Genomic DNA, 27320 nt, shown 5'->3' on the forward strand with positions numbered 1-27320 from the left:
CCCACTGGCTGAACAACAAAAAAGAACCTATGCATGTGTGCCAGTTTAAGTGCCGAATCACAATATTGCAATGCCAGACATCGCATGTGATCTGCACCACATTGTTGTGCAGATCACATGCGATGTCTGTGCAATGTGATTTCAGCCATACAAACTTTTTGGCTGAAATCACATCCCATTTGCACAAGAATGGAGCAGGGCCCTTTTTTTGGTTTGCACTGGAATCGAATTGCATGGCTGTTCACAGCTATGCGATCCAATTCCTGCACCATTTCACAGTTTGCACTGCGATCCATTTTTTTTTACATGCTAGTATTAGGAATATACTGGGACTTTTCAGGCCCCATTGCAAGGGTTGATTTTTTGTTTTTTTTCCTGAAGTTGGGTTTTAAACGTTTATTATGAAAAAAATTCAGGGAAGACATTTGGCTCAGACAGGTACATAAGTTGATGGTTTAATGTATATATTGAGTGTTTGTATGTATGCATGCATATATGAAATGCCTCATAGGGGTAAATTATTCAGTCCTGAGTGACCTTTGCACTCTATACATAGGTGTAATTATCAAGTGTGGTTATCAGGCATGGGTAAAATGATTGGTCACGCACAACCGGGGGGGGGCGCAGTTTGGCATGTTCGCCCTGGGCGCTGGATGACCTTGTCCCAGCACTGCCCAACACCAACAGCAGCTTCAGCATCCCTAAGAGAAGAGGCAGCTGACCTTTCTCCTACACCACTGACAGGGACATGGGATTTCCTGCCAGCAGCATCTGTGGAATTACAAGAAACTTCTACAGCAGAAGAGCTGACAACTGGACAGAGGGTCCAAGAACTCTGCCCCACACCTGTGGTAGTTCTGGAGGCCCAGGGTGAGAAGGTGGAGGTCACTCCCCAGCAGCAGATGGTGCTCCAGAATGATGACACCAACCCAGCAAAAGAGCTGGCAACAGGACAGCATACTGCTGGCCTCTGCCCTCAACTAACAAAGGATGGGTTTCCTGAGAAAGTGGATGGGACTGCAGTCTTCACTTGCATATCCCAGGGATGCTGGGCAGTTGGCCCAGATCCCCAACAGTCTGACAAAGTGAGCCCAGCCACCCTGGCTTCTCTCCAGCAGGTGAAAGGACTCCTGCGAGAAGGGCCAGTCCACGCTTCTCCCCAGCAGCGGGTATGTTCTACGAGACAGGCAGAGGTTGGCTGGGTGAGTACCGCTGTGTTCCGGACAATTTGTTTGGGGTACTGTGTGGTTACAGACATTGGGGGATGGGAACTACGAACTAACTTTGAAGTCAACCCATTTGGGGTCTCCTCCTGCATTAGTCTCCTTCGGAGAGGGGAGAGATGTGATGGGAGTCACTTTGGTTGGGGGGCCCGTGGAACGCAGCTTACCTTAGAGAGGTTGGGAAATCCCTCTCTCAGCCCCCTAGGCCCCTCTTATGTGTAAGTCACCCTGTGTCTATTAGGGGCACAGAGTGACCGAGAAAACGATGGACTTAATGGACACAGAATATGGTTTGGGACCGTAATAATTATCAACAATATCTCTCAAAGAATATTGCAGGAGTGTCTCATAGACGCTTGCTAGTTAGTGAGATGGGGTGGGATTTGTTATTGTTAGGTTCCTGCATTCCTTTGTCCTATTGTTGTTCTGTCTGCCCTAAGATCAACTTATTATGGGATGTATATGTGTATGTGGATTGGCTGCTAAGGGGGAGGGGGGTTGTCCCACAGTGTATGTCTCTTTGTGCCGGTGTTTCAATAAAAAGTTAGTTGCTTTCAGATACATACAAGCTAAGTTCAGGCTAGTTTTTGTATTTGGGGCGGCTGGAATATCTGTATATGTCCAGACTGGAGGAAGCCGTATACTGATGGAAGCCCACAAGTACAGTGTGGGTCGGCGGTTTCGTTACAGGGTAATATCAATATTATCATCCCCAAGGTTTCCACTCTGAATATATAATAAATATATAATAAAACATTCATTGTAACAAAACAAAATCGGAACTACCAATAATTGTCAATCATTTACCTGATGATGGTGGGGGATGGTGTGACCTTCCTGTGTGGAATCCCGGGAATACAGAGGACGGGGACATCTCTCTGGTGGGTTCCTGTAGCTGGATGACTCCTCCATGGTCTCCTGGTACAGATCTTTGTGTTCTTTTAGAACCTCTGACTCCTCCATCACCCCATCCTCATCATCCTCCTCTTTTATCTCTTCTTTAACCTCAACTTTAGAATCTCTCAGGTTTCCACTCTGAATATATAATAAAAATGACATCAATGGTAACAATGCAGATAATGTACAGATCCTAATGATACTATCAGTGATTGTTCCTCATCTACCTGATGATGGTGAGGGATGGTGTGACCTTCCTGTGTGGAATCCCGGGAATACAGAGGACGGGGACATCTCTCTGGTGGGTTCCTGGTATTAGGTGGCTGCATCATATCCTTGTGTCCTTCTGAAATCTCCTCCACCACTCCATACTCCTCATCCTCATCCTCATCTTTATACTCTTCTTTAACATCAGAATTATCCTTGAGGGTTTCACCCTAAAAATAAATGATTAAATATTTGTTTGTAACTAAATAGCTTTAGTATAAGTGCCGGTTCACACTGAAGCGGCACGACTTCGGGGGCGACCTGTGAAGTCGCGTGCACCGCGACTTCGGCACGACTTGCACGGACTTCATAAAATGAATGTCTATGCAAGTCGCTCCGATGTCGCCCCGAAGTAGTACAGGAACCTTTTTCTAAGTCGGAAAGCGACTTGTGTCGCTCCTATTAGAACCGTTCCTGTACTACACTATGGACCGCGACTGTGCACGACTTGTCAGGCTGACCAAGTCGTACTAGTGTGAACCGACACTAAACCTTTACCACCAGTGGTTGTTCTTCATCTACCTGATGATGGTGGGGGATGGTGTGACCTTCCTGTGTGGAACCCCGGGAATACAGAGGACGGGGACATCTCTCTGGTGGGTTCCCATTACTGGATCCATCTGTAGGAAACACACACACTGACTGAATACATTGTTTCTATGTGTTTATCAGATGATGGGGGATCTAGGTGGATCCTCCGTACTGCTCTCTCCTTTACAATAAAGTCTCCTCTTACCCGGTGATGTGAGGGGCGGCTGATTCTCCATCATGACGTCCTTGTAGAGATCCTTGTGTCCTTCTAAATACTCCCACTCCTCCATGGAGAAATAGACAGTGACATCCTGACACCTTATAGGAACCTGACACACACAATGATACAGTCACCATCCAGACACATCCCTTGTCTGTTACTGGATAATGTCCCAGAATTCCCAGCACCGCTCAACTCTCCTCCATGATCTCTCTGGTGACTTCCAGAATCTTCTTTTTATTTCTCTATTCTATCAGGGAGGGAGGTGGAGGCAATGTGATGGTCATATGATCTCCAGACTTCACAGGAGGAATATCTAGATCTGAAATATTAAAATGTAAATTAAATTCCCAGAATCCTCCTCACCTCTCCGGTCAGGTCTGTGTTTTATTAATAGAGACAAGAGTGATGTCATGTGACCTCCCAGAATCCTCCTCACCTCTCCGGTCTGGTCTGTGTTTTTATAATAGAGATAAGAGTCATGTGACCTCCCAGCAGGGGCGGACTGACAACTCATGGGGCCCCCTGGGTAATAGGAGGTCATGGGGCCCCCTGTGTCCTCACCCACACCTAAGCCACACCCACACAAAGCCCCACCTACATATTGCAGTGCCCACACTAAATGCGTTCGTCACAGTAATTCTCTACACTATGTTTAAATGTTTATTATAGAAAATAAAGACAAATAAACTTACATTAAAGTACAACAATGGTACATTTCCAAAGTTAAAGCTGAGTTCCACTCAAAAGTGGAATGCCTATCTGATTCCCCCCCCTTCGGTGTCACATGTGGCACCTTTAGGAGGGAGAGGGGAGCGGGTACCTATTTTTGACAAGTACCCCGACCCCACTTCTGTCAGACCTGCCAGCTCCGCCCCCTCCTCCTTCCCCTGCTGACCGCCCATTAAGAGAGCGCAGCGAGCTTTGCGCATGCACAGTAGGGAACCGGCTCTGAAGCTGCAAGGCTTCACTACTGGGTTCCCTTACCAGTAATGGTGGTGAAAGCATCCGACAGCCAATGGAAACATGGCTGGATTCCAGGACAGGTAAGTGTCCTAATATTAAAAGTCAGCAGCTACAGTAAGTGTACATTGTGCAGCTGCTGACTTTTAACCACTTTACGACCACTTCACGTAGATTTACTGCGGCGCTCTGCTGCTTACAGGCAAACTGACGTAGACCTATGTCGCTCGCCCACGAGCCTGTAGGGGGCGAGCGCGCGCCGCTGGCGGCACGCTCCCGCCCCCGCTCGTTCCCTGGGGAGCCAGCGAGTGTGACCGGCGGCTCCGATGGCCGCTGGCCCGCCGGCTACTCGCGATCTCCCGCAGGAGAGGGAGAAGAACGGACGGCTGATGTAAACACAGCCATCTATCATTCTCCCTGAAGTGATCACAGAGGCTATGTGATCCTGCTATATAGGATCGCATGTCTCTGTGATTACTTCACAAGCCACGCCCCCTGACAGTTAGAATCACGCACCTAGGGACACACTTAACCCCTTGATCACCAATAAACTTAATCCCTGCCAGTGTCATTTTTACAATGACAGTGCATATTTATAGCACTGATTACTGTAGTAATGTCATTGGTACCCCCAAAAGTGTCAAAAATGTCAGTCAGGGGTCCGATCTGTCCGCCCCAATGTCGCAGTCCCGCAAAAAAAATCGCAGATCGCCGCCATTACTAGTTAAAAAAAAAAAACAATAAAAATTACAGAAATCTTTCCCTTAGTTAGTAAACGCAATAACTTTTGGGCAACCAATCAAAATACGCTTATTGCGATTTTTTTTTTTACCAAAAATATGTAGCAGAACACAAATTGGCCTAAAATGTTAAAAAATTTTGATTTTTACATTTTTCTTTCGAGAATTTCATATAAAAAAATGTGAAAAATATTGTTATTTTTTCAAAATTGTCGCTTTTTTTTGTTAATAGCGCAAAAAAATAAAAATCGCAGAGGTCATCAAATACCACCAAAAGAAAGCTCTGTTTGTGGGGAAAAAGGGATGTAAATTTTATTTAGGTACAGCGCCGCACGACCGCGCAATTGTCCATTAAAGTCACGCAGTGCCGAATCGCAAAATAGGGCCTGGTCATTGAGCAGCCAAATCCTCCGGGGATAAAGTGGTTAATGTGCTTGCATGAGAGTATAGTGACCGGGTTACTAAACGTTTATTTTCAGTCTTTGCGTCTTCTATACAAAACAGGAAATATTTCCAGTCTGTACACGTCAGCAAGAGACACCTAAATATATCTTTACATGCAGGAAACAGATGTGTGTACAGCAGGAAATCAAACATCTCAGAATAGACAAATACTACGTGACCAACAATCATTCCCACAACTTCAGAGACAATGGGAGGAAATTTACAGCCAGAGATACACAGAGAGAGACTTCCAATAAAACTAAACAAGTTTAAAGCATAACCAAAACCATTTAATTATGCATAATTATAACATTTAAATAAAACGAAATGCTATCAGCAATTGTTCTGGAGACTCCTATGTGTAGCACCCTCCTAGGTAGGTGCAAGGCAAAACCTATGTGTGGCCCTGTTCTGCTTATCAGGAGGGGCCTGATCTGTCAGTTTAGCCGGTCACATGCTTCCAGGTGTGACTTATTGGTGAGTACACCCCTAAGTGACAATGTCCAAATTGGGCCCAAAGTGTGAATATTTTGTGTGGCCGCCATTATTTTCCAGCACTGCCTTAACCCTCTTGGGCATGGAGTTCACCAGAGCTTCACAGGTTGCCACTGGAGTCCTCTTCCACTCCTCCATGATGACATCACAGAGCTGGTGGATGTTAGAGACCTTCCCCTCCTCCACCTTCTGTTTGAGGATCCCCACAGATGCTCAATAGGGTTTAGGTCTGGAGACGCTTGGCCAGTCCATCACCTTTACCCTCAGCTTCTTTAGCAAGACAGTGGTTGTCTTGGAGGTGTTTGGGGTCGTTATGTTGGAATATTGCCCTGCCCCCCAGTCTCTGAAGGGAGGGGATCATGCTCTGCTTCAGTATGTCACAGTACATGTTGGCATTCATGGTTCCCTCAATGATCTGTAGCTCCCCAGTGCCGGCAGCACTCATTGCAGCCCCAGACCATGACACTCCCACCACCAGGCGAGCCAAAGGTCAGGGCGGGCAGCAAGTAGCAAGGTCAAGAGGAAGCCGGGTCAAATAATCAGGAACAACAGGAACACAGGAACACAAGGTAGAGCTGAAGATAACACAGCAATTACCTGGAGTGACTGCTGTGTTTAAATAGGCCAATTTGGTAGCCTCGAGCTATACTGAGGTAGCCTCTCGCTATTCAAGGCGCCTCTTCGTACACGCATGCGTATAGGCATTCGCCTGTGTATAGCAGTGGATCCCTGACACTGTCACCCCTCTCTCCTTCTGCCAAACCCCCACTCTCACTCTGTTACCCCCTCTCTCTCTCTCTTTGTCACTCCTCTCTCCCTCTGTCAAACCCCCTTTCTCGCCCCCCCCCCCCACTGTCACCCCCCTCTCTCTGTCACTCCTCCCATCTCTCTCTCTGTCACCACTCTCTCCCTCTGTCATCCCCTCTGTTACCCCTCTCTCTCTCTCCTTCTGTCAAACCCCCCTCCCTCTATCACCCCCCCTCTCTCTCTCTCTGTCACCCCCTCTGTCACCTCTCTCTCTGTCTTCCCTCTCACTCTCTGTCAAACTCTCTCTCTCTATGTCACTCCCTCTGTCACCATCTCTATCGCTGTCTCTCTGTAACCCCCCTTTCTCTCTTTGTCACCACCTCTGTCTCTCTCTGTTACCCCCTCTGTCACCCCCTCCCTCTCTCTTTTTGTCACCCCCTCTCTCTCTGCCCCCCTCTCTCTCTCTGTCACCCCCTCGCTCTTTGTCACCCCCTCTCTCTCCCTCTCTGTCCCCCACTCCTCTCTCTCTCTCTCTCTCTCTGTCACTCCCCCCTCTCTCTCTCTCTGTCCCCCCTCTCTCTCTCTAGCACCCTCCTCTCTCTCTGCCACCCTCCTCTCTCTCTGCCACCCTCCTCTCTCTCTGTCACCCCCCTCTCTCACTATCTGTCACTCCCCTTTTTCTCTCTCTGTATACCCCCTCGCTCTCTTTCTCTGTCCCCCTCTCTCTCTCTCTTTCACCCCCCTCTCTCTGTCACCCCCTTCTCTCTATCTCTCTCTGTCACCCCCCTCTCTCTCTCTGTCATCCCCCCCTCTCTCGGTCACCCTCTCTCTCTGTCACCCCCCTCCCTCTCTCGCGGTCACCCCCTCTCTCTCTCTCTGTCCCCCCCTCCCTCTCTCTCTGTCACCCCTACCTCTATCTTTCTGTCACCCCCTCTCTCTCTCTCTCTGTTACCTCCTCTCTCTATCACCCCCTCTCTCTCTGTCACCCCCTCTCTCTCTCTCTCACTGTCACCCCCCTCTCTCTTTTACCCCCTCTCTCTGTCACCCCTCTCTCTTTCTGTCAACCCTTCCTCTCTCTGTCACCTCCCTCTGTCTCTCTGTCACCCCCTCTCTCTGTCCCCCTCTCTCTCTCTGTCCCCCTCTCTCTCTCTGTCACCCCCTCTCTCTCTATGTCACCCCCCTCTCTCACTATCTGTCACTCCCCTTTTTCTCTCTCTGTATACCCCCTCTCTCTTTCTCTGCCCCCTCTCTCTCTCTCTCTCTCTTTCACCCCCCTCTCTCTGTCACCCCCTTCTCTCTATCTCTCTCTGTCACCCCCCCTCTCTCTCTCTCTGTCATCCCCCCCTCTCGCAGTCACCCCCTCTCTCTCTCTCTGTCCCCCCCTCCCTCTCTCTCTGTCACCCCTACCTCTATCTTTCTGTCACCCCCTCTCTCTCTCTGTTACCTCCTCTCTCTATCACCCTCTCTCTCTCTGTCACCCCCTCTCTCTCTCTCTCACTGTCATCCCCCTCTCTCTTTTACCCCCTCTTTCTGTCAACCCTTCCTCTCTGTCACCTCCCTCTCTCTCTCTCTGTCACCCCCTCTCTCTCTCTCTGTCCCCCCTCTCTCTCTGTCCCCCTCTCTCTCTCTGTCACCCCCTCTCTCTCTCTGTCACCCTCCCTCTCTCTTTCTGTCACCCCCTCTCCCTCTCTGTCACCCCCCTCTCTCTCTCTCACTGTCTACCCTCTCTCTCTGTCACCCCCTTCTCTCTCTGTCACCCCCTCTGTCACCCCCCTCTCTCTCTCTGTCACCCCTCTCTCCCTCTGTCAAACCCCCTCTCTCTCCCTGTCACCCCTCTCTCCCTCTGTCAAACTCCCTCTCTCTCCCTATCACCCCTCTCTCTGTCACCTCCCCCCCCTCTCTGTCTCTCTCTCTCCCTCTCTGTCATCCCCTCTCTCTCTCTGTCACCCCTCTCTCCTTCTGCCAAACCCCCTCTCTCACTCTGTCACCCCCTCTCTCTCTCTATGTCACCCCCTCTCTCTCTCTTTGTCACTCCTCTCTCCCTCTGTCAAACCCCCTTTCTCGCCCCCCCACTGTCACCCCCCTCTCTCTGTCACTCCTCCCATCTGTCTCTGTCACCACTCTCTCTCTCTGTCATCCCCTCTGTTACCCCCCCTCTCTCTCTTTCTGTCACCCCTCTCTCCTTCTGTCAAACCCCCCTCCCTCTATCATCCCCCTCTCTCTCTCTCTCTCTCTCTCTCTCTCTCTCTGTCACCCCCTCTGTCACCTCTCTCTCTCTCTCTTTCTTCCCTCTCTCTCTCTCTCTGTCAAACCCTCTCTCTCTATGTCACTCCCTCTGTCACCCTCTCTCTCGCTGTCTCTCTGTAACCCCCCTTTCTCTCTGTCACCCCCTCTGTCTCTCTCTGTCACCCCCTCTGTCACCCCCTCACTCTCTCTTTCTGTCACCCCCCTCTGTCTCTCTGCCCCCCCCTCTCTCTCTGTCACCCCCTCGCTCTTTGTCACCCCCCTCTCTCTGTCACCCCCTCTCTCTTTTACCCCCCTCTCTCTCTCTCTGTAACCCCCTCTCTCTCTCTCTGTCACCCCTCTCTCTTTTACCCCCTCTCGCTCTCTCTCTGTAACCCCCCTCTCTTGTTGTTCACACCTGACACAATGTTTGCCCACTAGAGAGCTCTACACTGAGCCAACAAGGGACACCTCAGAAACTTTCAATTCACTTTTATACATTTTTTTATGGGAGAGCAGGGAGGATTAGGAAACAAAATATAACGCTACATGTGTTTCTTTAGTTTCCCTTTACATGGTGGAGAACTTATATAGGAACATCACCTTTAAAAATGTAGAAAATTATTGAAATTGATCTAAACAAGAAAAAGAAAATTAAATTTTTTACTTTTTCATGGGGGGGGGGGGGGATACAGCTCCTCCCCAAGGGCGCCCCTAGGTACACCTCCGACCGTCTGCTATGAGTCTGAATGTGTGGCAGTCCTTAATGGTAATAGGATCCTAGGCTTAGAGTCCCAGAGTCTGTGTGTCTTCGGGAGAGACGTGGACTTGAATCTAAAATAACAAAAATAACATTCCTCCAAGGGTCCCCCCAGCACCCCACAAAGAGCCCATAGTCAGTAGGCAAGAGGCCAGCCTGCAGTCCCCTCTAAAAGTCCCTGTCCTGAGTGAGATTGTCACACTAACCTTTAGTGAAAACCGCAGAGATCTTCTAGCAGCCCAATGAAAGTGCGGGACGGTTTTATGAGAGACGGAGTGAGGCTTTCCGGCTGCGCGCTGCATTCCATCCCGAGAGGCCGACAACAGACTGCAATTGTCAGACAGTCTGCTGGAGACAATAAGAGGAAGTCACAGAAGTACAGAGAAGACTCAGAGAAGAGGAAATCCTGTATTTATCGGAGGATAACACTTTTCCCCCTGAAAATGGAGTGCATAACATACGTGCGAGTCATACGCCAATATTAACCACTTCTGGACCGGAAGATTTTCCCCTTTAAGGACCTGGCCCTATTTTACGATTTGGCGCTGCGTTACTTTAACCACTTAAGCCCCGGAGGATTTGGCTGCTCAAAGACCAGACCCCTTTTTTACTGTACCCAAACAAAATTTACGTCCTTTTTTTCCCACAAACAGAGCTTTCTTTTGGTGGTATTTGATCACCTCTGCGCTTTTTATTTTTTTGCCAAAATTTTAAGAAAAAACAAAATTTTCAACTTTGTCTTTTAAAAAATATCCAATATACTCAATTTATGTCATATATTTTGGCCAGAATGTATTTAGCTACATGTCTTTGACCAAAAAAATCTCAATGAGCGTATTTTTATTGGTTTGCGCAAAAGTTATAGCGTCTGCAAACTATGGTGTAAATACTGGAATTTTTTCGCAGCTTTAATTTCTGACTGCCTATCTCATTTCATGAAGTGCTAAAATGGCAGGGCAGTACAACCCCCCCCCCCCCCCAAACTAACACTTTTTGGAAAGTAGACATCCTAAGGAATGTTTTTAGAGGCATGTTGAGCTCATTGAATATTTAATTTTTTTGTCACAGGTGTTTAAAAAATTACTAAAAAAAATGTATTTTTTATTTTTACACAAAGTTGTCATTGAAATGATATATTGCTCACACATGCCATGGGTATATGTGTAATTACACCCCAAAATATATTCTGCTGCTTTTCCGGAGTACAGGGATACCACATGTGTGAGACTTTTTGGGAGCCTAGCTGTGTACGGGACCCCGAAAACCAATCACCACCATCAGAATTTCAAAGGGCGTACATTTTTCTCACTACCTATAACGGTCTAGGAGGCACTGAAATGTCAAGATAGCACAAACCCCCCAAATGACCCCATGACCCCATTTTGGAAAGTAGACACCCCAAGCTGTTTGCTAAGAGGCATGGTAAGTCCATGGAATATTTAATATTTTGCCACAAGTTTTGGGAAAATTATAATTTTTTTTTTAATTTTTTTTTTCAAAGTTGTCACTAAAAGATAAATTTCTCACACATGACATGGGTATATGTGGAATGACAACCCAAAATACATTCTGCTGCTTCTCCTGAGTATGGGGATACCCCATGTGTGAGACTTTTTGGGAGACTAGCCGTATATGGGACCCCAAAAACCAATCACCGTCTTCAGGTTTTCTAATGGCGTAAATTTTTGATTTCACTCCTTACTACCCATCACAGTTTCGGAGGCCCTAAAATTTCAAGATAGCACAACCCCCCCCCCCCCCCCTGCCAAATGACCCCATTTTGCAAAGTAGACACCCCAAGCTATTTGCTGAGAGGCATGGGGAGTCCATGGAATGTTTTATATTTTGCCACAAGTTCCGGGAAAGTTATTATTATTTTTTTTTTGTTGTTTTTTTACACAAAGTTGTCACTAAATTATATATTGCTCACACATGCCATGGGTATATGTGGAATGACACCCTAAAACACATTCTGCTGCTTCTCCTGAGTATGGGGATACCCCATGTGTGAGACTTTTGCAGTCTAGCTGCGTATGGGACCCCAAAAACCAATCCCCACCTTCAGGCACCATGCCTCTCAGCAAATAGCTTGGAGTGTCTACTTTGCAAAATGAGGTAATTTGGGGGGGTTTTTTGCTATCTTGAAATTTCAGGGCCTCTGAAACTGTGACAGGTAGTGCGGAGGTAAAATAAGCAATTTACGCCATTAGAAAACCTTTGAAATTCTGATGGTGGTGATTGGTTTTCGGGGTCTCGTACACAGCTAGGCTCCCAAAAAGTCTCACACATGTGGTATCCCTGTACTCAGGAGAAGCAGCAGAATGTATTTTGGGGTGTCATTTCACATACAGTATACCCATGGCATGTGTGAGCAATATATTATTTAGTGACAACTTTGTGTAAAAAAACAACAACAAAAAAAAGAAATAATAATTTTCCCGAAACTTGTGGCAAAATATAAAATATTCCACAGACTCACCATGCCTCTCAGCAAATAGCTTGGGGTGTCTACTTTCCAAAACGGGGTCATTTGGGGGGGTTTTGTGCTATCTTGAAATTTCAGAGCCTCTGAAACTGTGACAGGTAGTGCGGAGGTACTGTATGTCAGTCGCACGCCTGCAGCTAGGGGGAGAGTGAGCTCCCATTCACATGGGGCAGGCAGCTCCGATTGCTGCCTGACACCCGCGATCATTCCCCGCTGAGAGAGAAGAACGGGCGAATGTTGTAAACACAGCCGACCGTTCTTCTCTCTGGAATGATCACATATAGGAACACAGGTCTCTATGGTCATTTCAGAAGCCACGCCCCCCCAGTTAGAAACTCCCCTAGGCACACATTTAACCCTTTGATCACACCTAGGTTAACCCCTTCCCTGCCGGTGTCATTAGTACAGTGACAGTGCATATTTTTAGCACTGATTACTGTAGTAATGTCACTGGTCCCCCCAAAAGTGTCAAAAATGTCAGTTAGGGGTCCGATCTGTCCGCCGAAATGTTGCAGTCCTGCTAAAAATCGCAGATCACCACCATTACTAGTAAAAAAAAAGTAAAATAAATAAAAATGACATAAATCTTTCCCCTAATTTGTAGATGTGATTACTTTTGCGCAAAACCAATCAAAATACGCTTATTGGGATTTTTTTAACCAACAATATGTAGCAGAAAACAAATTGGCCTAAAATGTTAAATAATTTTTTTCAGAATTTTCGCTCTTTTTTTGTTTATAGCGCAAAAAATAAAAATCGCACAGGTGATCAAATACCACCAAAAGAAATCTCTATTTGTGGGGAAAAAAGGACATGAATTGTATTTGGGTACATCGCCGCACAACCGCACAATTGTCCGTTAAAGTCACGCAGGGGGGTAAATCCTCCAGTCCAGAACTGGTCATGCATCGTAGCACAGAACCTTTCTTATATACTGCACTGTAGGGGGAAGCAGAGAGCACACAGCTCCTCCCACTGGTGATGTACAGTATGGCGGGGGCGGGGCTCATCTGACACACCTTCTCTCCTATCATCCCGCCGCACACTGCTTGGAAAGGCGGGGTTAGAAGGAGATAATGTATGACGTCATTATTCACGATAATTATATCTTTATTAAACCTTCACACAGTGACAGCTCTCTGTATGTCATGTGACCTGTATGGGCGGGGAAGTCACTCACATATAGTAGAGATATGGAGAACGTGAGGTGACCCGGTGTTCTAAAATTTCATCGGACCCATGAAAATTCTGGACCTCGTCACTTCCGGTGACGCTACGTCAGAACCCAGCTGGTGCGAGCCCTGCTGCGCATGCGCACAAGACATTTTCGAGGTCCGATGAAATTATAAGACTTAGCGAACAGAAGGGGAGGGGGAATTCATGATCTGCAATGAATTAAAATGACTGGACCTCCATCCCTAGTATACATATGGAAAAAGGCAAAGAGTTGTGGGACTTTAAATAAGGTTACATAGTTACATAGTTACATAGTTACATAGTTAGTGAGGCTGAAAAAAGACACAAGTCCATCCAGTTCAACCTATGATGTGTGTGTGTGTTTGCTTTTAACCGTACATTGTATACCCCTGTATGTTGTGGTCTTTAAGGTGTCCATCCAATAGTTTTTTGAAACTATCAATGCTCCCCGCTGATACGACTGCTTGCGGAAGAGAATTCCACATCCTTACCACTCTTACAGTGAAGAACCCCTTACGCACTTTAAGGTTAAACCGCCTTTCCTCTAGTTTTAGTGAGTGGCCACGTGTCTTATTGTATTCCCTTACTCTGAATAGTTTGTTCCTTATGCTAGGGTCCCCAGTACAGTATTTGTACATTGATATCATATCCCCCCTCAATCGTCTCTTCTCCAGAGAGAATAAGTTCAGTGCTTGTAGTCTTTCCTCATAGCTGATGTCCTCCATTCCCCTAATTATTTTTGTTGCCCTTCTCTGGACTTTCTCCAGTTCCAGCACATCCTTCCTGAGGACCGGTGCCCAGAACTGGACAGCATACTCCAGATGTGGCCGGACCAGAGTCTTGTAGAGTGGAAGAATAATCTCTTTATTTCTGGAGTGAATCCCCTTTTTTATACATCCCAGTATTCTGTTGGCTTTGCTTGCAGCGGCTTGGCATTGCATGCCACTTCCAAGCCTGTTGTCTACCAGTATCCCCAGGTCCCTTTCCATCCTAGACTCACCCAGAGGTTCCCCCCCTAGTGAGTAGCTTGCTTTCTGGTTACTGGCCCCCAAGTGCATTACTTTTCATTTTTCTACATTAAATCTCACCTGCCATGTAGTTGCCCACCCCGTTATTTTGTTCAGGTCTGCTTGCAAGATTTCCACATCCTGCATAGAAGATATTGGCATGCCTAATTTAGTATCATCTGCAAATACTGAGATTGTACTAGATATCCCCTCCTCTAGATCATTTATGAATAAATTAAACAGGATTGGTCCCAGGACAGAACCCTGGGGGACCCCACTTTCCACACCCGCCCACTCAGAGTACTCCCCATTAATTACCACCCTCTGTACTCTCCCCTGGAGCCAGTTCTCTATCCAGGTACTCACCTTATGATCCATACCTACCTTCCTTAGTTTGTACAGTAAGCGTTTGTGGGGAACGGTGTCAAAGGCCTTTGCAAAGTCCAGATACACCACATCCACAGGCCTTCCTTTATCCAGATACACCACATCCACAGGCCTCCCTTTATCCAGATACACCACATCCACAGACCTTCCTTTATCCAGATACACCACATCCACAGGCCTTCCTTTATCTAGGTGGCAGCTCACTTCATCGTAGAAGGTTAATAGATTGGTTTGGCATGAACGATTTTTCATGAATCCATGCTGATTACTACTTATAATACCGTTTTCATTACTAAAGTCTTGTATGTGGTCCCTTATCATCCCCTCCAAAATTTTGCAGACTACAGATGTTAGGCTGACCGGCCTATAGTTACCCGGGATATATCTCGGCCCCTTTTTAAATATTGGTACCACGTTGGCTTTTTTCCAATCAGCTGGCACCATACCCGTCTGTAAACTATCCTTAAAGATCAAGAATAATGGTCTGGCAATCACCTGGCTGAGCTCATTAAGAACCCTTGGGTGCAAGCCATCCGGTCCCGGGGATTTATTTATGTTAAGTTTCTCTAGTTTAGCTCTAAGTCTATCCTCTGTTAGCCATGGCGGCACTTCCTGAGGTGTATTATTTAGTTCGGCCTTACAAGCTGGGTTAGTGTAGCCCCCCGATTCCTTTGTGAAGACTGAAGAAAAGAAATTATTTAACACTTCCGCCTTTTCTCTGTCCTCAGTGGCCATTTTTCCTTTATCATCTTTTATGGGGCCAATGTGTTCTGGCCTCGCTTTCTTACTGTTTATATACTTAAAGAACTTCTTGGGGTTCTTTTTACTCTCCTCCGCTATATGTCTCTCGTGTTCTATTTTAGCCGCCCTGATTTCATCTTTACATTTCTTATTACACTCTTTGTAATGCTTAAATGCTGCCAATGACCCCTCAGCCTTGTATTTTTTGAAGGCCTTTTCTTTAGCTCTAATATACATTTTTATTTTGGAGTTTAGCCACCCAGGGTTTAGTTTTGCTCTTTTAAATTTATTTCCCTTTGGAATGCACTGGCCAATCCCTTTGTTTAGTATGCTCTTGAAGCACTCCCATTTTTCCTCCGTGTTCTTTGTTCCCAGGGTTCTATCCCATTTGATATTTTCTAGCAGCGAACGCAGTTTAGGGAAATTGGCTCTTTTGAAATTCAGTGTCCTTATATTACCCCTGTGTTTCCTATTACTGTAATTAATACTGAAACCAATTGACCTATGGTCACTGTTCCCTAAGTTGTCCCGTATTTCTATATCCGTGAGCAGGTCTGTATTGTTGGTAATCAGTAGGTCAAGTACCGCATTGTTTCTTGTCGGTGCATTCACCACCTGACCCATGAAATTGTCCTGCAAAACATTTAGGAACTGCCGAGCCTTGGCTGAATGCGCGGTTCCTTCTGCCCAGTCTATATCAGGATAATTAAAGTCCCCCATTATAATGACATTTCCCATCCTTGCTGCCAATCCTATCTGTAACATGAGGTCCGCCTCACCCTCCTCCCTCTGGTTGGGGGGCCTATAGCATACGCCCAATATTACCTTCCCCACCGTGCCTTCCCTTTGAAGCTCTACCCATAGGGATTCGTCCATAGCTCCATTATTAATATCATCCCTCATATTTACCTGTATACTGTTCTTAATATACAAACATACCCCTCCCCCTTTTTTACCCTCTCTATCTCTGCGATAAAGGGAATACCCCTGAATGGTCGCCATCCAATCATGAGAGCTGTCAAACCAAGTCTCAGTTATCCCCACAAAATCTAAGTCCTCCTCAAACATCAGCAGCTCTAGCTCTCCCATCTTGTTGGCCAGGCTTCTGGCATTGGTATATAAGCCTCGTAATTTTGATGTTTTTAGGCTGCTCTCATGATTTTTCCCCGTACCCACCCTGGGTATAGGAGCTCCGAACACCCTACCGCTAATGCCCCCATTTCTGCCCTCTGAAGCTTGCTTTCCACTGGCTAATTCTACATCTGTACCCTCCCCCCCATTCCCTAGTTTAAAAGCCCCTCTTTACAGTCATAGATAGATATTATATAGTTACATAGTTACATAGTTACATAGTTACATAGTAGGTGAGGTTGAATAAAGACAATAGTCCATCCAATTCAACCTGTGTAGGTGTGTGTGGCTGTAATCATCTCTCATACCCCTGAATGTTCTGATCCTTGAGATGTACGTCTAAGAGTCTTTTGAAAGCCACCATACTTCCCGCAGAAACCACCTCTTGTGGTAGAGAATTCCACAATCTTGTAGCCCTAACAGTAAAGAACCCCCCACGTTGCCGGAGGTTAAAACACTTCTCCTCTAATCGCATTGTATGCCCTCGAGTCCTCATGCAATCCCTTCGACTGAATAGCTTTTTTTCTAATAATAATATGAAATGTTCTAAAAAATTGATAATTTATTACATATTCCATAAAGGGTACAGCAATGTCAAAATGAATATAAATATTATACAAATCAAAAGCTGGACATGAGGTACATCAATTCATAAAAATATATCTTTACATCATAATCAATGAATAAAAAAATCCATCAATACATTTTATAGATAAACAACATGTAGTCAGTCTTCAAATAGTATATCTTCATTTTTAATAGGCTCTACGCGTTTCGTGGCTCTATGTCCACTCATCAGGAGCTAGTTTGAGACTTTGAGTCTGTAAATGTAAATTGATATTTAAATGTATAATGAATATGGGAAAGATAACGGAAAAAATAAATTCTAACGGAAAAATAACCAATGCTCCAGAATGAATAAAGAATCCTACTTACTACAGTAGTTAAAAGAGGCGAAACTTCTGAGAAGGAAGGGGGTCATCTCCCAACACACAGCAAACTGTCTCACCCGGGGCTGAGGCGGGTAAAGTGGCCGAGGTGGAGAGCGAGGGGAGGGAGAAATGAAGGGGTCGCTATGATGGTTCCAAAAAAGGATATGGGTATGGACATCACTTGAATAAATATTAATGAGGGGACACATCGTGACCAGAAAAGTCTGAAAAAAAGGGGAGGAGACTGAAAAAGAATAGTTGCAGAGTGTATCTCAAAAAAAAAAAATAATAATTTAATTATATACTCATCATATTTCTTATGTGATTAAGTAAAGGTTGTATTCAGATATATAAACATATGAAGAAAAGGATCAAGGGAAATAGGTGAGATAATAATAGTGATCATATGTGTCCGACCAAGACCCAAGATATTATCAGAATACCAGGGAGATGTATAGGGGTAACCAAAGTGTATCAAATTATGTGTTAGGTATATACAAGATATAAGAGCATGCTATAGTGTGCCAAAGAAAAAAGTAAATATAGGGAAAATATAACACAAAAGCCCATAGAATGTGAAATAAAGATAAAATAAAAGTGCCATGTGCCAGGAAAACAAGAAAGATATGTGAAGTACCAATGTTGCCAAAAGGAATAATAGTAGTGAAAAAAAAAAATTAAAATCAAAAAGATAAGGAAACAATCCACGTGTATAACAAGGTGAAAGAAAGTAAAGAATATATCAATAAGTGTCTTACCAATAAATAAATGGAATGATAGAAAGTATCGTGCAAATAATTGCTGGATTGGAACCAAACTACAGATGACCAAGTGGGTAGCTTCTTGGCCCCTCCATGTCCCAACACCCCACTATCATCGGCTGTTACCCGCCAACGCCATGTGGATGACGCCGTTATATGGGTCGGGGAGGTATGATCTCACATCCGGCATGGAGCGCCGGAGGCGAGACACACCCACACCGCCAAGCGTCAGAGTGGATTAAGAGGGTTGCCCCAGCAACCCGATCCCGAAGGAGAGCAGGGAGGGGCAACCGAACATGGCGCCGATGCAGCCTATGACGCACCCCACCCGACATCCCGGATGATATCAGAGACAGGGCGGGGGAGGGTGCGTCAAAATCATGCATCGCAGCCCCGGGAGTAGGCAGGCTGGTGGCAAGGGAGCCTCCCTGTATGTATGATAATCTATAATCTGATGAAAGTAACTGTCAAAGAAAGAGAAACAAATTAAAAAGGGGGTAAAGCTCCTGATGAGTGGACATAGAGCCACGAAACGCGTAGAGCCTATTAAATATGAAGATATACTATTTGAAGACTGACTACATGTTGTTTATCTATAAAATGTATTGACGGATTTTTTTATTCATTGATTATGATGTAAAGATATATTTTTATGAATTGATGTACCTCATGTCCAGCTTTTGATTTGTATAATATTTATATTCATTTTGACATTGCTGTACCCTTTATGAAATATGTAATAAATTATCAATTTTTTATAACATTTCATATTATTATATAATATCTATCTATGACTGCAAACCTCATTTAAAGTCCCACAACTCTTTGCCTTTTTCCACACTTAGCGAACAGCTGACTGAGAGGAGGCGGGGCTGAGGTGGGACGGAGTTGCCGCCGCGTCATCGAGTTCTTACAGGGAGGCGGTATGGAGCTGTAGAGCTGACTTAGAGGGGGCGGGACAGAGGTGCGTAATGAATGCATTAAAAGCGGCTCCTTCTGTTCTAAGTATGCTAAATAATAATAATAATAAAAAAGAAGAAATTAAGAAATACTAAATATAACGAAATACTGAAGATAAATATTAAAAAACAATTATATATATATCTTTTTTATATATAAATGGAAGAATTAAAAAAAAAATATATATATATATGTGTATATATATATATATATATATATACATACATTAAAGATAAATATTAAAAACTAAATATGAAATATCAGTATCAAAATAAAAAATTATATATATATATTTTTTTTTTTTGAGATACTAAATATAACGAAATACTGAAGATAAATATTAAAATATTAGTATTAAAAAAACAATTATTTATATATATAAATGGAAGAATTAAAATATATATATATATACTAAAGATAAATATTAAAAACCAAATATGAAATATCAGCATAAAAAAAATGTATATATATAATTTGATCAGGAGAACAGCCCTCCATTGATAACTGAGTGAGTGGCGGTTCACATTTCTGCGATGCGGGAAGGCTGCGAATATACAGCGTGTTCCCGCATCACATCCGCACCCCTGACAGTTCACACTGCCATATGCGATAAGCTGGGGGTGTCAATTAAAATGACACCCCCAGATCAGATCGCATGTCGCAGTGCGGTCTGTAAGTTAGCACAGAATCGGATCTCACCAGTGTGAACCACCATGCGATCCGATTCTGCTGCGGACCAAAAAAAGGGTCCTGTGCGAGTTTAGTGCGATTGCGGTGTGAATTCAGCCATACAAACTGTATGCACCGCACAGACATCTCATGTGATTTTAGTAGCAGTGCGCTCCGAATTACATGCAATGTCTGTGATCGCAGAAATGTGAGCCGGCACTGAGAGGAGTGGCAGCTCTCTCGTCACGTGTCTGCATGATGGGGGACACAGGTTACATGAACGACGGGGGACACAGACTACATGATGGCAGGGACAAGGGACACAGGCTAAGTAATGGGGGAGGGGACACAGGCTTAATGATGAATGCGGCACAGGTGGGCATGAATGAGGCACAGGTGAGCGTGAATGAGGCACAGGTGGGAATGAATGAGGCACAGGTGGGAATGAATGAGGCACAGGTGGGCGTGAATGAGGCACAGGTGGGTGTGAATGAGGCACAGGTGGGCGTGAATGAGGCACAGGTGGGCATGAATGAGGCACAGGTGGGCGTGAATGAGGCACAGGTGGGAATGAGTGAGGCACAGGTGGGAGTGAATGAGGCACAGGTGAGCGTGAATGAGGCACAGGTGGGCATGAATGAGGCACAGGTGGGCGTGAATGAGGCACAGGTGGGTGTGAATGAGGCACAGGTGGGCGTGAATGAGGCACAGGTGGGAATGAATGAGGCACAGGTGGGCGTGAATGAGGCACAGGTGGGTGTGAATGAGGCACAGGTGGGCGTGAATGAGGCACAGGTGGGAATGAGTGAGGCACAGGTGGGAGTGAATGAGGCACAGGTGGGCGTGAATGAGGCACAGGTGGGCGTGAATGAGGCACAGGTGGGTGTGAATGAGGCACAGGTGGGCGTGAATGAGGCACAGGTGGGCGTGAATGAGGCACAGGTGGGAATGAGTGAGGCACAGGTGGGAGTGAATGAGGCACAGGTGGGCGTGAATGAGGCACAGGTGGGCATGAATGAGGCACAGGTGGGCGTGAATGAGGCACAGGTGGGTGTGAATGAGGCACAGGTGGGCATGAATGAGGCACAGGTGGGCGTGAATGAGGCACAGGTGGGTGTGAATGAGGCACAGGTGGGCATGAATGAGGCACAGGTGGGAATGAATGAGGCACAGGTGGGAATGAATGAGGCACAGGTGGGCATGAATGAGGCACAGGTGGGTGTGAATGAGGCACAGGTGGGCATGAATGAGGCACAGGTGGGCATGAATGAGGCACAGGTGGGCGTGAATGAGGCACAGGTGGGAATGAGTGAGGCACAGGTGGGAGTGAATGAGGCACAGGTGGGCGTGAATGAGGCACAGGTGGGCGTGAATGAGGCACAGGTGGGTGTGAATGAGGCACAGGTGGGCGTGAATGAGGCACAGGTGGGCGTGAATGAGGCACAGGTGGGTGTGAATGAGGCACAGGTGGGCATGAATGAGGCAAAGGTGGGCGTGAATGAGGCACAGGTGGGCGGGAATGAGGCACAGGTGGGCGTGGATGAGGTAGGGGTGGTGCCGATCGGTGTGTACAGGGTGCGAGGAGAGAGCTGAACCGGACATGCAGCGGTTTGTTGACAAATGATTGCTCCATCATTGGATGAAGCGATCACATGGTAAAGGGCCCCTGTCATTGGCCCTTTACCAGAATCTGCAGGAAGTAGAATTCTGTGAAGACGTCCCTGTATAAGCTGACCGCGCTGTAGCCGTCATTGGGCTATGTCCCGGTCGGTAGGTAGGTAATCCCCATAGTCTTAGCTACCCGGTAGGACCCTTGAACTGGGGCTTTGCATTACCTATATTCCGCAGTATTTGGCCAAAGACGATCACCATACCAGTTCCTGTAAAAATTAGGCGTTGCCCCCAAAAGATTTGTTTGGCTACTGGAGGTCCTCTAGTATAAGTTTGCCAAGTATGGTGCCCTGAACCCCCGTGGTTTGGGCCCTACATTTATAGAAGCTTGGTCTGCTATGTTAATCTATGGCAGGGTCTTAGTCTGGAATTTGAGGGGCTACAGCTTGGACACCAAATGAGTCCGGGGGGCATATTTGGCATAGAGGTAGGGGAGGCCTTCCTTTACTACCCAAACATTTTGGGGTTGGAAGCCAAAAATGTCCTGGTCAACTTTTTCTAGGGCCCCTTGAGAAAATGTGGCCCCCGGGCCGTATGGCGCAGAAGGGAGTGCTGGATAACCCAGGAATCCCTTGACTCTTAGCTACTCAACTATACCTGCAGAGCGGGGCTCCGTAGTTCCCATTTTCTGTGGTGGTCAGCTAAAGTCTACCCCAATGCAGGTCCCTGTGAAAATTACGCATTGGCTCCAAACAAATGTATGTGGCCCCTGGGTATCATATAGTATCCCTGTGCCAAACTTGTTGCCCCTGGGTACCGTGGTCCGGTGTACTGCAGGAATCCCTGGAATCGTAGCTATTCAACTGTACCTGCAGAGGGGGCTCTGCAGTTCCTGTATTCCATAGTGGTCAGTGGCGGCCGGTGTGTTGAGGGCGCAGGGGCGCTGCCCCCCCCCCCCCCATCCATGCGTCCGGCCCCCTAATCTGCAGTCGGGGCGCCGGACGGATGTAGCTCAATGGGATTTTTTTTTTTTCGTCACCTGATCAGAGCCAGAGGCTCTAATAGGCTTCAGAAGAGGGTGGACCAGGGGCGCAGAGCAGTGCGCCCCGAGCCCACCCATTATGTGACAATAGCGAATTAAAATTTGCTATTGTCACACGGATCCTCCTCCTGGCCAATCAGGAAGCGCATCTGATACGCTGATTGGTCAAAAGGCACTTCTCAGCCGCCATGACAAGAAGAGAGAAGACCGGGCGCCGATCTAAGTGTAGCAATGTAACATTTATTAACAATTAAAGGAGTGCTACTCACAGGAGTCAGATAAAAACAGGCATCTCAACAGAGTGGTGGGTTTGCAGAGGTCGTCCAGGGGGTCCTCCCGTGATCCTGTCGGAGCTGGTGCTGCGGAGGATGAGCTGCAATCTCCTGGTGTGGGACGCGCTGATCGCTCGGTGGTGGTTTGGCAGCGTGGGTCCGCAGGGAGGAGGGCCGTGATGTCACTTCCTGGAGACACTGTGTACTCGAACGGCGACGCATTGCGGAGCATGCGCTCCTTCTTCAGGCCGTCCTGAAGACGGCCTGAAGAAGGAGCGCATGCTCCGCAATGCGTCGCCGTTCGAGTACACAGTGTCTCCAGGAAGTGACATCACGGCCCTCCTCCCTGCGGTACCGGACCGCCCGAGCCCCGTTCGCCCATGCCTAAAATCGCCGCAGCCGAGCCGAGCCGAGGAGCAGAGCATTGCTCCCCCCCGAGCCCGCCCATTGTGTGACAATAGCGAATGAAAATTCGCTATTGTCACACTGATCCTCCTCCTGGCCAATCAGGGAGCGGGTCCTCCCGCTTCCTGATTGGCCGAAAGGCAAACCCCACGCCATTGGCCGAGGAGGAGGCGCCGCGGGAGGACTGAAGAGAAGTGAAGAGAAGTGACTATGAGGTAAGTGCACGGACGGATCTCGCGGGGGGAACGCTGGCGCTCTGCATTGAAAAGTGGCACTCTGGCATGCCATCTCTACATTGAAAGGGGGCAATGCTGTGGCACTCTGCATTAAAGGGGGCATTGCTGTGGCGCTCTGCATTAAAGGGGGCATTTCTGTGGCGCTCTGCATTAAAGGGGGCAATGCTGTGGCGCTCTGCATTAAAGGGGGCATTGCTGTGGCGCTCTGCATTAAAGGGGGCATTGCTGTGGCGCTCTGCATTAAAGGGGGCATTTCTGTGGCGCTCTGCATTAAAGGGGGCAATGCTGTGGCGCTCTGCATTAAAGGGGGCATTGCTGTGGCGCTCTGCATTAAAGGGGGCATTGCTGTGGCGCTCTGCATTAAAGGGGGCATTGCTGTGGCGCTCTGCATTAAAGGGGGCATTGCTGTGGCGCTCTGCATTAAAGGGGGCAATGCTGTGGCGCTCTGCATTAAAGGGGGCATTTCTGTGGTGCTCTGCATTAAAGGGGGCAATGCTGTGGCGTTCTGCATTAAAGGGGGCATTGCTGTGGCGCTCTGCATTAAAGGGGGCATTGCTGTGGGGCTCTGCACTGAAAGGGGGCAATGCTGTGGCACTCTGCATTTATTGGGGGCAACAATGCTGTGGCACTCTGCATTTATTGGGGGCAACAATGCTGTGGTACTCTGCATTTATTGGGGGCAACAATGCTGTGGCACTCTGCATTTATTGGGGGCAACAATGCTGTGGCACTCTGCATTTATTGGGGGCAACAATGCTGTGGTACTCTGCATTTATTGGGGGCAACAATGCTGTGGCACTCTGTATTTATTGGGGGCAACAGTGCTGTGGCACTCTGCATTTATTGGGGGCAACAATGCTGTGGTACTCTGCATTTATTGGGGGCAACAATGCTGTGGCACTCTGCATTTATTGGGGGCAACAGTGCTGTGGTACTCTGCATTTATTGGGGGCATTGCTGTGGCACTCTGCATTTATTGGGGGCATTGCTGTGGCACTCTGCATTTATTGGGGGCAACAATGCTGTGGCACTCTGCATTTATTGGGGGCATTGCTGTGGCACTCTGCATTTATTGGGGGCATTGCTGTGGCACTCTGCATTTATTGGGGGCAACAATGCTGTGGCACTCTGCATTTATTGGGGGCATTGCTGTGGCACTCTGCATTTATTGGGGGCATTGCTGTGGCACTCTGCATTTATTGGGGGCAACAATGCTGTGGCACTCTGCATTTATTGGGGGCAACAATGCTGTGGCACTCTGCATTTATTGGGGGCATTGCTGTGGCACTCTGCATTTATTGGGGGCATTGCTGTGGCACTCTGCATTTATTGGGGGCAACAATGCTGTGGCACTCTGCATTTATTGGGGACATTGCTGTGGCACTCTGCATTTATTGGGGGCAACAATGCTGTGGCACTCTGCATTTATTGGGGACATTGCTGTGGCACTCTGCATTTATTGGGGGCAATGCTGTGGCACTCTGCATTTATTGGTGGCAACAATGCTGTGGCACTCTGCATTTATTGGGGGCAACAATGCTGTGGTACTCTGCATTTATTGGGGGCAACAATGCTGTGGCACTCTGCATTTATTGGGGGCAACAGTGCTGTGGCACTCTGCATTTATTGGGGGCAACAGTGCTGTGGCACTCTGCATTTATTGGGGGCATTGCTATGGTACTCTGCATTTATTGGGGGCATTGCTGTGGCACTCTGCATTTATTGGGGGCATTGCCGTGGCACTCTGCATTTATTGTTATGTTGTCATGTTATTTTTTTTTTTTTTTTTGAGGGGGGGCGCCGGGAGGGAGTCTTGCCCGGGGAGCAATTTAATGTAGAACCGCCACTGACGCTGGTCTCTGTGCATTGAAAGGGGGCACGCTGGTCACTCTGCATTGAATGGGGGCATGCTGGTCACTCTGCATTGAAAGGGGGCACGCTGGCATCTGTGCATTGATGTTTAAAAAAAAATATTAAAAAAAAAAAAAAATTAAGAAATAAAATACCAAGATGAAGGTTTGATGTAGGTCAGTTCCAGGGTTGGTAGTTGGGTCAAAGACCAGGGTCAGTATATATTTGGGCAGGATTTTTTCTATTTGTTTTAATTATTGTCAGTATCGGTGATCTTTAGATAGGACATAAAAGATGCAAAATGCGCTCTATTGTTCCTGGGCTGCACTACAGGTACAAGCATCACCTATCATACATGTGTGGTATCACTGCCATCCTCAGCAGTTATTTTCAGTTGTTTTTTGGTGGTAAGTCATGGTAGTAACAAGAAATATATGGCTACATTTATAAAAAAAACTTTTACTATTTTGGGTCAGTTTTCTTTTAAAAAAAAAAAAAAATCTGGAGGTATCCATTACCATTTACCATCCAATAAAAGCCCAGTTTGTCCTGAAAATGCGCTATTTACCACCTAAATGAACAAAGTAAATTGTGATGATATGTACAGTTTTACCAATACTTGCCAAAGTTGCAAAATTGTGCTTAGGCATTAACATTTGTTTTACCCTCCGGCGTGAAAGGGTTAATAGCAGTGGCGGTTCTACATTAAATTGCTCCCCGGGCAAGACTCCCTCCCGGCGCCCCCCCCCCCAAAAAAAAAATAACATGACAACATAACAATAAATGCAGAGTGCCACAGCATTGCCCCCAATAAATGCAGAGTGCCACAGCAATGCCCCCAATAAATGCAGAGTGCCACAGCATTGCCCCCAATAAATGCAGAGTGCCACAGCATTGCCCCCAATAAATGCAGAGTGCCACAGCAATGCCCCCAATAAATGCAGAGTGCCACAGCAATGCCCCCAATAAATGCAGAGTGCCACAGCATTGCCCCCAATAAATGCAGAGTGCCACAGCATTGCCCCCAATAAATGCAGAGTGCCACAGCAATGCCCCCAATAAATGCAGAGTGCCACAGCAATGCCCCCAATAAATGCAGAGTGCCACAGCATTGCCCCCAATAAATGCAGAGTGCCACAGCAATGCCCCCAATAAATGCAGAGGGCCACAGCAATGCCCCCAATAAATGCAGAGTGCCACAGCATTGCCCCCAATAAATGCAGAGTGCCACAGCAATGCCCCCAATAAATGCAGAGTGCCACAGCAATGCCCCCAATAAATGCAGAGTGCCACAGCATTGCCCCCAATAAATGCAGAGTGCCACAGCATTGCCCCCAATAAATGCAGAGTGCCACAGCATTGCCCCCAATAAATGCAGAGTGCCACAGCAATGCCCCCAATAAATGCAGAGTGCCACAGCAATGCCCCCAATAAATGCAGAGTGCCACAGCATTGCCCCCAATAAATGCAGAGTGCCACAGCAATGCCCCCAATAAATGCAGAGGGCCACAGCAATGCCCCCAATAAATGCAGAGTGCCACAGCATTGCCCCCAATAAATGCAGAGTGCCACAGCAATGCCCCCAATAAATGCAGAGTGCCACAGCAATGCCCCCAATAAATGCAGAGTGCCACAGCATTGCCCCCAATAAATGCAGAGTGCCACAGCAATGCCCCCAATAAATGCAGAGTGCCACAGCAATGCCCCCAATAAATGCAGAGTGCCACAGCATTGCCCCCAATAAATGCAGAGTGCCACAGCAATGCCCCCAATAAATGCAGAGGGCCACAGCAATGCCCCCAATAAATGCAGAGTGCCACAGCATTGCCCCCAATAAATGCAGAGTGCCACAGCAATGCCCCCAATAAATGCAGAGTGCCACAGCAATGCCCCCAATAAATGCAGAGTGCCACAGCATTGCCCCCAATAAATGCAGAGTGCCACAGCATTGCCCCCAATAAATGCAGAGTGCCACAGCAATGCCCCCAATAAATGCAGAGTGCCACAGCAATGCCCCCAATAAATGCAGAGTGCCACAGCATTGCCCCCAATAAATGCAGAGTGCCACAGCAATGCCCCCAATAAATGCAGAGGGCCACAGCAATGCCCCCAATAAATGCAGA

The 27320-nt window shown here is 47.0% G+C and overlaps 1 protein-coding gene across 1 annotated transcript in view; it reads right to left on the reverse strand.

Moving 5' to 3' along the window:
* Positions 1-27320, reverse strand: part of LOC309543550 (uncharacterized protein) — a gene marked incomplete at both ends in the record, with an annotated part of 152336 nt that overhangs the window by 120513 nt on the left and 4503 nt on the right. The window contains 2 exons of the mRNA XM_082276022.1: positions 2031-2258; positions 2348-2557. Of these exons, the coding sequence (XP_082132148.1) occupies positions 2031-2258; positions 2348-2557 (438 nt within the window). The remainder of the gene's footprint in view (positions 1-2030; positions 2259-2347; positions 2558-27320) is intronic.

Source organism: Pelophylax lessonae (assembly GCF_965119305.1).
Source record: "Pelophylax lessonae genome assembly, contig: HAP1_SCAFFOLD_197, whole genome shotgun sequence".
NCBI lineage: Eukaryota > Metazoa > Chordata > Amphibia > Anura > Ranidae > Pelophylax > Pelophylax lessonae.